Source organism: Rhopilema esculentum, chromosome 21 (assembly GCF_057945365.1).
Source record: "Rhopilema esculentum isolate cy_ngs chromosome 21, ASM5794536v1, whole genome shotgun sequence".
Taxonomy (NCBI): Eukaryota; Metazoa; Cnidaria; class Scyphozoa; order Rhizostomeae; family Rhizostomatidae; genus Rhopilema; species Rhopilema esculentum.
The window spans coordinates 4,820,694-4,831,668 of NC_142835.1; the positions used below are offsets into that span (position 1 = coordinate 4,820,694).

General features: G+C 36.1%; 2 protein-coding genes across 2 annotated transcripts; one reads left to right on the forward strand and one right to left on the reverse strand.

Annotated features, from left to right (window-relative positions):
- The first annotated feature begins 421 nt into the window (after positions 1 to 421).
- Positions 422 to 2,940, forward strand: LOC148957595 (uncharacterized). Its single transcript, XM_089115039.1, has 2 exons — positions 422 to 1,859; positions 2,747 to 2,940. Exons 1-2 carry the CDS (start codon positions 1,325 to 1,327, stop codon positions 2,938 to 2,940), a joined length of 729 nt encoding a protein of 242 aa, XP_088971165.1. The 5' UTR covers positions 422 to 1,324.
- A 48-nt stretch (positions 2,941 to 2,988) lies between these two features.
- LOC148957596 (glutathione reductase, mitochondrial-like) lies at positions 2,989 to 10,965 on the reverse strand. The gene is made up of 14 exons (XM_089114767.1): positions 10,611 to 10,965; positions 9,619 to 9,645; positions 9,377 to 9,465; positions 8,682 to 8,751; positions 7,589 to 7,721; positions 7,324 to 7,381; positions 6,722 to 6,821; positions 6,349 to 6,438; positions 5,888 to 6,052; positions 5,502 to 5,543; positions 5,313 to 5,382; positions 4,479 to 4,610; positions 4,196 to 4,329; positions 2,989 to 3,284 (listed from the first exon to the last, which is right to left on the reverse strand). The coding sequence occupies exons 1-14, from the start codon at positions 10,824 to 10,826 to the stop codon at positions 3,135 to 3,137; spliced, it is 1,476 nt and encodes a 491-aa protein (XP_088970893.1). The 5' UTR covers positions 10,827 to 10,965; the 3' UTR covers positions 2,989 to 3,134.
- Between the last annotated feature and the right edge of the window lie 10 nt (positions 10,966 to 10,975).

Consider the following 10,975-nt stretch of genomic DNA (forward strand, 5'->3'; position numbering starts at 1 on the left):
GATCTTTTTCGATCCGTAACTGGGTATATATATATTTCCTAGCGTAGAGTTTGCGATCTATGTTCTGACGTTTTAAACTCAGATGAAAAGCTTTAGTTTACTCAAGTGTTTGCTTTTTTCAAAGCCATTTTCAAGCTTTGTACCACCAAAAGATTGTTAGATTATTTTTAGGTGAAGGAATTGTCATGTACTAATTAATCAGAGAAGAATTGCACATGGATTTATCTTGAAGATTTCCTTCAGACTATTTATTATTCATTTGTAAGATTACAATTGAGCTTTCGTATACTTTGTGTGTCATTCTGAAACCTCTAGGCCACGCCCTGTCTCATTCATATTGTGATGGCACAAGCTTCATACGGCCAAGAATCCATCACTTTGTATTTCCAAGCTCTTTGAATCGATTTACATGCAAAGAGGAATTAAACTAGCTGATCGCTTATATTAGCATCAACTTTTCATCTATTCATCGTGTAGTTGAAGTAAAAGGCAAATCGGAAGATGAGTAAAATCCAACCAACGAAAATGAAAAATAACAGGAAAGGTGTGGGAGCGAATGAAGAGAAAAATTCTATTCAGAGGCTGAAATTAGATGCCGCATGGATTGAGAAAGAGACAACTACGTCAAAGTAACGAGAGTATGAATGTAGGGATTCTCTTTTGTGCTATAACAAGGAAGCATTGCATGCAATGACGTGTTAATAGAAAAACAAGAATGAGTGAATAAGGAACATGTATAGATCCAGACCATATATAATGGGGGCATTCTGGTAACATGTATAGATTTACACTCCCGTAAATATTTTTGTTTTTCATTAAAAAGTTTATGGAAATCACTTCTTGAAGATGGCAAAGCAAATAGCATTGTGGCTCTGAAAGAGCCGTCTTATATTCTTGAAATGTTTTTGCATAGTGAAATTCGCTCAATTTGCATTCATTTAAACACTCAACACTTCAAACATTTCAAACATCATCATTGCTTTCTGGTGCCTCTAGGCTGTGCACAATTGCCCAATCTATAAATTAGAACTTTAGATGCATTGGTTTCAAACAGCTTTCTAGTTTCCTTAAGCATCAGAACACCGATACAAAAAGATGTCATCAATCAAGTCAGTACATCAAGCTGGTACTCCAGGCTTACATACAACTGTATATACCCAGGCCAAGTGAAGTTCTATGACGTCATTGCTATGTTTTTAAAGTTCATATGTACTGTGCCTCAAGACATAATAAAACGTCAGATCAAATGCATTGATTTGCATCGGCGTAACTTAAAATGCTCATACGGTTTGAAGTCAGCTAAGTTTGGAACAGCGAAAGCAAGATGCAGCGGGCCAAGTCACGAGTATTTGTCCGTCCCATTGGCCATATAAAACGCAACCTCGTTCAAACAAGCGCTGCAATCAGCCACTCCGATGAACCAAGCTTTTTTCAAAAGATTCAAAGCGATGAGCAAAGTCATTACCGGGCAGAATTCAAACTTAAATCAAATAATAGTGCCGGTGTGCGTCGACCAGCGTCGCCTAACCGCCGTAATAAACCGCATCCGGTACAAGTTTACCACTTGCGTAGACTGCGGAGCGGGTTGGTATGTGATGTACGGTCAAAAATACCGAAAGAAGCAATGGAAAGGAACGTGATTGGCATTTCGCCCTTGGGGTCAAGCACAGAGGCAAGAAGCTGGACTAAATCCGTATACAAACCTTATGACATAAGAAGCACATTTCAAGGTGCCAAATTGCACGATAACACCCGCAAGTTTCCTGCGATTGGTATCATTCCGACATGTTTCTCGCAAAAGAAACAAGAACGCGCGGAAAACTTTGACGAAGGAGAAAGAGATGACCATTGGTTGCCAGGTAACATATGCTGAATTTTCACAATAGTTTGCGAAAGAGTTTGTGAAAATGTTTTTTGTATTGTTTGCCTTACAAGAAAGCTACAGAGCTCCTTTCGCTACTTTGTTGCCTCCTTGTATCCCCTGGCATCCGTAGCAAAAATGGCAAAACAGTTCAACTTTGTGACGTCACTTCGAGGATATACAAAATAATGGTAAACGTGCGTGGTATTTTGTAAAAAAAAAATGACCGATCGTCATGAAACTAATAAAATTAAAAGAAGACGTAAAAGGTTACAAAGTTTTTGTGCTGGAGTAGCAGATTAGTTACCGGTTTAGCAGACATAAAAGGAACCAAACTTGAAGTTTTTGTGCTGGAGTAGCGGTTTAATTACCAGACCGCTCATGAAAATGCTTAAATAATCAAGGTGTTAGAACTATTATTTAGAACACTATAGTCGAGAGTCCAAGCCTGAGAAATTATTTAAATGTATTGATACCTAAGAACTTCTTTCTCGCAAAATTTCAAACAAAAACAACACCATCCGGTTAAAAGAGTATTTCATTCGTGCATTCTTCTCACTCTCCAAGTCATTCAACCAGCCTAAGCTAAGCAAATCTAAGTTAATTTATCGTGTTAAAAGTTTCTTATCCATGATATGACGTCACAAATTAGTCGAAACAAATTGAAAACTTTTTCTCTAACCTGTGACTTCCAATACTAAAAATTAGTGAGCTCAAAATCATAGCAAAGAAAAAAGCTATGCAGTTCCGTTGTAAAGACAAAATATTGGACAAGATGCATATATAAAAAAGGACACGTTAACAGTAGTTAACCAATTTTTTATGATTCAAGTAGCCGTCTTTCTACTTCTTGTCCGGATTAATGTTTTCTAAATAACATTGCAGGGAGCTTGAAATTGACAACACCGATCGCTCTCCGCAGCATGTATGACTACTTTCCAAGAAAGAGAAAACTCATAGTGAAACGCGAAGATGCGGCCGGAATCAAAAGTCCGGTCGATTTTGAGCATCGGTATCACGAACTGCCTCGAAGAAGAGGGCGCAAACCGGCATTGATCACGATACGAGCCGGGATTTAATACCCAAGCGCCTTGCAATCCGGGTGTAATGCCAGACAAACAACTGACTTAACGATTGACTAATCATTCTTATAATGTTTTTTATCATTTCGATAATTTGCGATAAAAATAATATAAAATAAGTGCTAAATCAAAATATATTTCCTACATTGTGCGGTGATTTTATTGTCAGTTTTGTATCAAATGGACTTGCTTTACCTCATTGTGACCAGCTCTTCTCCGGCAGTGGGATGAATAGCAACTGTATTGTCAAAATCTTGCTTTGTCGCACCCATCTTGATTGCCACAGAAAATCCCTGGAGAATCTCGTCACATCCCATTCCAATCATGTGCAGCCCCAGAACCTACAAAAAGTGATCACATGTCATGAATATTGCTGTTTACCGGCCTGTTTAATGGTACTCGATGCCGTATGGCAATGCTGTACATGCTTTGGTTACCTACAGTGGCATAGGTAGGAAAATTCATAGATGGGGCGAGAAATGTAGATTATCCGACAAAACTCTAATGAGCTGATTTTCATATATTTGAACATAACATACGTCACTTGGAACTGAAAAGAACCTAAGGTAAACTAAGGTAAGCTAAAAATCATAGTACTTAAAGATTTTTCCTGTCTCCTCCTAAAAAAGGCACTTTTAAGTACCATGCCTAATCGAAAAAGATTGCCAAACCTATTCAGAACCGCATAAGAAATCGTTATACCCAGCTTTGAATTCTTTCCTCTCGAGATGTAACACTTAGACTTAGACAAAAATATGCAACTATATTATATTTTAGATATGATCAAAGATTTTCCGACAAAATAACAGTTCAGCTTTACAGGGGGTTTTTCGCCCCCTCTGACCCCCCTCTATTTACACCAAGGCTTTGGTATACAGAACAGTACCCTTGGTACCAGAGCCACAACATTTCGATTGAGGAAAAAGAGGATAGGAGCGGAGAAGTGGAGGAGCATCTAGATGTAACAGAAAAGGGCGGTTCTTAGTTGCAACTGCAAGTTTCACGCTTAACGAGATCACGTGGCAGCTGTCTACGACAACGGAAGGTCACAGCATTTAGCCTGTGTCCAAGACCCCTAATTTTCAAGTTAGGGGTCTGGAGCACAGGCTAACAACATTAAGACAGCAAAATGAATTGGGTATGGTAAGGGTGTTGAGAATAAAGATAAATGTACCCAACTGTATTCATGAACAAGATGATGTACCAAAAAGTAACATATCTCGTTCTAACAAAATGAATTAGCGAAACAAACCTTTTCATTTGGTTTGAGGCAAACTAGCTTCATCATTGTTTTAGGCTTATGCTCAGAGAGGGCAAAATAGAGATTAACAAACTGCGATGAGTAGATTTTGATGTTATCTTCCCCATATTGCTTTTTCGCCTCTTCTGCAATAAAAGACATTAGAACACTTATCGTCACATTGTAAAATTCCATCATAATCATGTTAAATCAACGAATTCAGCAAAGTTAGACATTAATACACGCAAAACCGACATAGACTTGAGAAAGTATACATAAGTAAAACACAGGGAACCTTCAGTCATTCCACAAGTGCCTATTGTCGGGTGACTGAACACAACTGTTGGGATGTTGCTGTAGTCAAGTTTGGATTCCGTCTCATTATTGAAGATCCTGTGCGCTAGCCTCCTTCCTGCTGCTACAGCAACTGCAAGTAAAAATTTCAACCAATGAGTTTAAACTGATGCAACGGTAAATTCAGCAATATAATTTAACTGTGATCTCAGATGAATATGACTGAGATCAAAATTGAATGAACTTAGCTGCAGCTTCGTGGAAAATATGTTTATATGCTCCCCGTGGCGTCGTCTTGGAATGTTACTTAGCAGATTGCATTTTTTATGAAAATTTACATATTCATAAAAAACTCACTTAGAAAGGTATAAAATGCCAGATGTCTTTAACTTTTTAAATTGAATGTTGCGGTCGTACGTCATACCATTTTCTGTCAAAAACATTTATCAGCTATTGATAGTGTAGATATTTCCATTAGTGCCCTTTCATTTTCACATCTTAATTCACCTCACACTGCCTTACGTTTGGCTTTCTCGGGTCTCTTTTCTATTTGCAGTTCAGACTTTGTCTCATATCATAAAATACTACAGCGGAAAGGGACACTAAGGTAATGCAATTCATAAAAAGAGAGAGGATAAGAAAGAAACTAATATATTGGAAAAATTGCTTCAGTATAGATAGCAATTTACCTCAAATTTTATTGAAGAAAAAGGAGACTTTCCTAGAATATAATTGAGAAAGCGGACATATAAATAAGACGGACAGCGTTGCCAAAAACAATGGCGCAACGCTGGGAGGACAGCATGCAGAGACTTCACACTGAAGATTGACTTACCAGGAGTCAGCAATGCCTTTCCGCAAACATCACCAAGAGCATAGAAACCATTTTTGCTTGTGTTTTGGTACTAACAAAAATAGAGAAGCAGGAAATTTATTAAACGTACTTATAAACTACCACTATCAAGCGTAATTAGGAAATTAAGAAAATAGACATTTTTTATTTATGAAAAATAGATAAAAATACCTCATCAACAATTATATGCCCTCGTTTGTCTGTTTTGATTCCCTGTAAAAATTAAATTGAAAACTGCTTATTGCATATATCTTTCTACATTACACAGAGCTTAATGCTTAATGACCAGAATCTAGACTGGAACCTTCAACCTCCAACACAAAAACAAGCGTACTAGCTACTTCGCCAATCTTCCTTCTCACAAGGGAAGGGAATACCCAGAAACACCCAGACAAAAAAACAAATGAAATCAGTGCTTAAAAGAGCTGTCAGGAGAGGTGTTAATGGAGGGGTTGCAGCCCCTCCATTTATGACAATTTTGAACCCCGTGCCTAAGAAACACTCTCTAAACCCTAATTAAAATTTCGTTCTGATAGCGTTATATGATGCTAACTTACCAACTTTTCAAGCCCAATATTCTGGCTGCTTGGGCTCCTACCGACAGCAAACAAAACGCAGTCAGCATCGGAAATTTCTTCGTTCCTTGAAGGATCATCAGGGCCATCTCTAGACGTGAATTTCAGGGTAAATTTGCCATTTGAAGATTTTTCAACACTGCTTGGCTGTAAAAAACGATATTCGATGAATGCTTCATATTGTTTATTATCATCAAAATCACGTTCGTTTTACCAAATTCTTTCTGTAATGTTCTATCCAGGGTACCAAAGCTTAAAGACCAATACGGAGGACTTGACAAAATATTTCTGAGACTAGATTTAAATTTTATTTCAAAGGCCAAAATCATGGAAGCTCTGGTGCCCAGGACAAAACATTACAGAAAAATTTGTTAAAAAAAAGTCCCTTAAAACTGTTGTTAGTCAAAAGGCAGCCACTCAAAATATAAACATAAGAATCATACTAATGAGTATCGGTGTAAATGAACTTTTGCAGAATCCAGCAGTTCCTCTGTCACTTTTTCGCTTAACATTGAGTCAAAAGTTCTCAATACCTACAAGAAATAGACAACAAAAGCATTAAATTTTGCTATAGGTGTTGTGGGCTACGCAACCTAAACACACAAAAATGATTACACAAAGGGGAAAATTGTTCCCAAAACAAAAAGAAACACTAACGCTAAATATTGAATGGAATTGAACATGATTATGCTAGGTAGAGAAGTTTACAGTGAATGAAGAGAGGTTAGCATCATATAATAGAAGCTTGATGTCATCTACGAAAGGGAGTTCATTAATAAAAAGGTAGCTTGTAGAGGATGGCAGAAAGATTCTTACACGGTTTTGCCGGATTATCAAATGGGTTTCTGAGCCAAGAACTCCTAAAATACCAGCCAACTCGACAGCAATGTAACCAGCACCAACAACTACAACCTTCCTGCACAAACAGAGAAAGTGGAGTCAAAATAATATTGATGCAACTAAAGAGAAAAATGCAAAATACCATCTAGTAAGAAGAAAAACAGATAGCCATGTATTATGTCTGCTAACAACAAAATAAAGAGCAAATCACAATCAAATGTCTTTTCAACTTGGGGCATGCTGTATAATGTTATTAGTCATAACAACTTTTCATAAGGACAGATAATTATTTTAAAAATAAAGTTAATGCTACATAACAGCTAAAACTACATAGCTTTAAAAAACCATAATTCTGTTTCAGAAAGTGAAAAACCTGAAGGTAATGTATGCAAAGTATCGAAAGAAAAATAATTGATGCAGCAACCCATGTCCCTTCGACCAATCAATCAACAATGTCTCCTTGAAATGGGCTTGAACAGAAAGTATCAAATCAATCCGAAATCAAACTAACTATATTATATCTACTAAACATTACATATAGAAGTTTTGTGAATTGTGATTGAAAAAAAAGAACGCACTTTGGTAATGTTTCCAATTCAAAAAACCCATCACTCGTAATTCCATGTTCCCTTGCTCCTAAAAAAAGGAAAAATGAGAGCAAAAACATTAGCAATTTCGGCAGAAATCAGCATAAAACAAATGCAATTCATAAACTGCTCATCAACAAATTGATTTTTATGTTTTTCGATAGATGGCCATTTCCTTCAACTTTTTCTGAAAAAATTCAAACAGTATTTGAAAATATTTTGATACATAAGGGAACAATTCATAGAAAAATCTCACCAGGTATATCTGGAATTATTGGGTAGCCTCCAGTTGCAATTAAAACATTCTTAGCTGCTAGCGTTAAATCTCCGACTTTGCAGCTACCATCTTCTTCAAAAGTTGCAGCACCACTGAAAACCTCAACACCAGACTAGCAAGATAACATGATAGCGGTAGGAATATTTCCCATTGCATTGGACTGTGAACCTAAGCCACAAAACATCAGATAAAAGGCTGGTTCTACCTTTATCCTGAAGATAAAGGCTTTTCTTAGATGCATACTCTTTTACATGTTAGCGAGCGCGCTTTCTAAACAAAAAATAAAACAGCCATACCTCAAATGGCAAAAAAAGGGTCGCATATTTCTCTCCTTTCTACCAATTGCATCAAAAACCCAGCTTTTCAAGCACAATGCCCAAAACAGGTGGATTAAAAAATACACTAAGATTTGTGTTATCATAAAAACTGAAACCATTTGGGGCGCATGAAAGTTAGATGTTGTATCTATATTGTCTTTGTGTAACCATCACTGTAATACACTGATCAATATTACTGCAACTAAAACCCTCTTATCTTTTTTTTATATCTTATTTTTTAAAGCAGGTTAGAAAGTCTGGCAACTCAAAAGAGCTGATGTGATGTGGATCTCCTTTCAAACGTTTTTGCCCCTTCTCCAAAGCAGCATTGTATTAAGGGAGCAGGGATGAAAAGACTAAAAATTGAGAAAAATTGGGTGCTCCAATTACTTTTGTAGGTATTTCTAGATGCTCGACACAATGACAACCAATGCATTTTGCAGCACATGTAGAGATTAATTTTCAAAAAGGTTTGGTCATACATAAGATTTTGATACAGATGAGCTGCACTGGTTTGCTGCTCATAGTTGAATTCTATGCATAACGAAGATACTTTGCCTAAAATTGAATCTGTATCTAATACATAATAGGTTGGACATTAGCATCTAATACTTAAAAGTAAATTCATTATCAAAAACAACAATCATCATCAGTTTGGAAGATGAATTTCTCATCTTGAAAGGTACTGGCATGAGTCTCTGACAAAGCTCAAAGTAAAAGTTGTTCTGTTGAAGAAACACAATGTTGTCTCATACCTTGTTTAAGTTTCCATCATAGATTCCATTAAGTCTCTTGACATAAGCATCTCTTGCAACTTTAACATGGCTACAAATAAGAATATATATGATCTTAAACAATGCATAAACATGGACCAATTTAATCTTAATGAAATTTCTATTGAAAGCCTCAAAAAGTAGTTTGCACCAGAAACCTTATTATAACTAGTATCAGGGCATTGGGCTTGAAAACCTTTTTGGTTTTTTCAGTGTCCTGGGCAACTTATAAAAATTTTATCAGATCATACTGTATCGATCAATCTTTAACTTTGCATCTTTCATTAATATATCTTTGGTTAACTTGTATATATTCGATAAATTTTAAATATGTTGCTGAATTACATGAATTTGAATCTGGGCTTGAAAACCTTTTTGGTTTTTTCAGTGTCCTGGGCAACTTATAAAAATTTTATCAGATCATACTGTATCGATCAATCTTTAACTTTGCATCTTTCATTAATATATCTTTGGTTAACTTGTATATATTCGATAAATTTTAAATATGTTGCTGAATTACATGAATTTGAATCCTTGATGTGCTAAAGGGAAAATGCAAACTTTGAAATCACCCACCAGTGAAAGCTCTAGCAATATGCCTTTGAATAGTTAATGATTTTTAATAAAATATCATCTGGTTAAGAAGTGCATAATAAACAAATAAGAATATTTCTTACCCCCAATCAAATCCATTATTGGTAACATCAAAACCAAAGTCTTTCATATCATTCAAAAGTTCAGCATGAAATGCAGTATTGAACATGATCTAAACAAACAAAAATCATAAATTTTTCAATGTATCAATTATCACATTGCATTGCAAAATAAATGCGGTTTCCATTTCATATTTTGATCAATTTATTTGAAAGGATTGACTTGAATATAAAAAAACATGAAAAGAATAAAGCTGTCAACTGACCTTTTTAGGGACACAACCAACATTGACCTGAAAAATGGATTAAATTTGGCATCATCAAAATAGAACTTAAAAAAGTGACTGGATAGAACATATATACAATAGGATTTACCCAATTTATTGTTGCAGATTATGATGTGACTTAAGCTCATCTATGCCATTCAAACTTGAATTGTCACTTGTTTCTAAGAACTGTAGCACCAGAAGAAACCTTATTCAGCTACATTTATTTCATTTGTGCTTTTTCCATTCAAAAATGTTAAACAAATAAGATCTAACCATATCTAAAAACTTTAATCAGTTTTCAGAATAGTTTGATGATGCCACTGGCCAGCCTGCATTCTGTGAAGTGCCGGGAAGATCTCTGTGCCACCATATCAACTTCCAGCTGCACTCATGCCACATTTTTGTTAAAGCTCTACACATGCCTGCCATTTTAAAGAATCGTTTTAGTGTATAAAGTATCTAAAGGGTGTTGCCAATTAGTCTGTAAAAAAATCCCAATCTATTAAGGGGCTGATCTTAAGAATTGTTCTGGGGTTGTAACCCCTAGCCCCTCATTTCTATTTCAGTCACATTTAGACAAGTATTGATTCCATATTTTTTGTCACGTTATGGCAGAATTTCAGCATAAATTCATATTTTTTCCAAGACATTTTAGTCGATTGATGTGCAACACATTGATTAACCCTTCCTGATATATGCTCCTACGCAGCCGAACATCTTCCAATATGTTCGGCAACTTCCATTGATTTTGCAAATAGCCTCGAGGGCTGTGTGAAATACGATACATTTCTAAAAATATTTTTGTGGTGAAGAGATACCACATCATTATACGGAGGTGTCTTTGTAGCAATCTCGCAAAAGTGTGAGCGTTGTTAGATCAAAAACTCAAGTCAATGAGAAAAATACCAGTCAAACGACTTGTTGCAGTTTTCAAAGAAAGCAAACTCCTTTAATTTAGATACCTCTCAAAAACAGTAACTAATACCTACACAAGTACCGCCTAGCCTAGCTTTTTCGACCAAAGCCACCTTGGCGCCAAATTCTGCAGCTCTCCTTGCACTTGCAATTCCACCGCTGCCACCTCCAATGACCAGGTAATCAAATGATCGTGTTGGGGCCATCTCACTCAAAAAACTGATGAAAATTTTCGATTTGTAAATTTGTTTGAAGATCCACCTTCTGTTTTGACGCACCAAAGGAAGCATATCGTTTACTTACATTCAATAAAAAGAGATAAGAACAAAAGTGAGGCTTCTTAACTCTTTGTCTCGCATGCCTGTGGCATTGCTATTCTATTGTTTTCCGATCAAAGTAAACAGCACTTTGTTTATTTTCATTTGTCTGGGACTTTGCC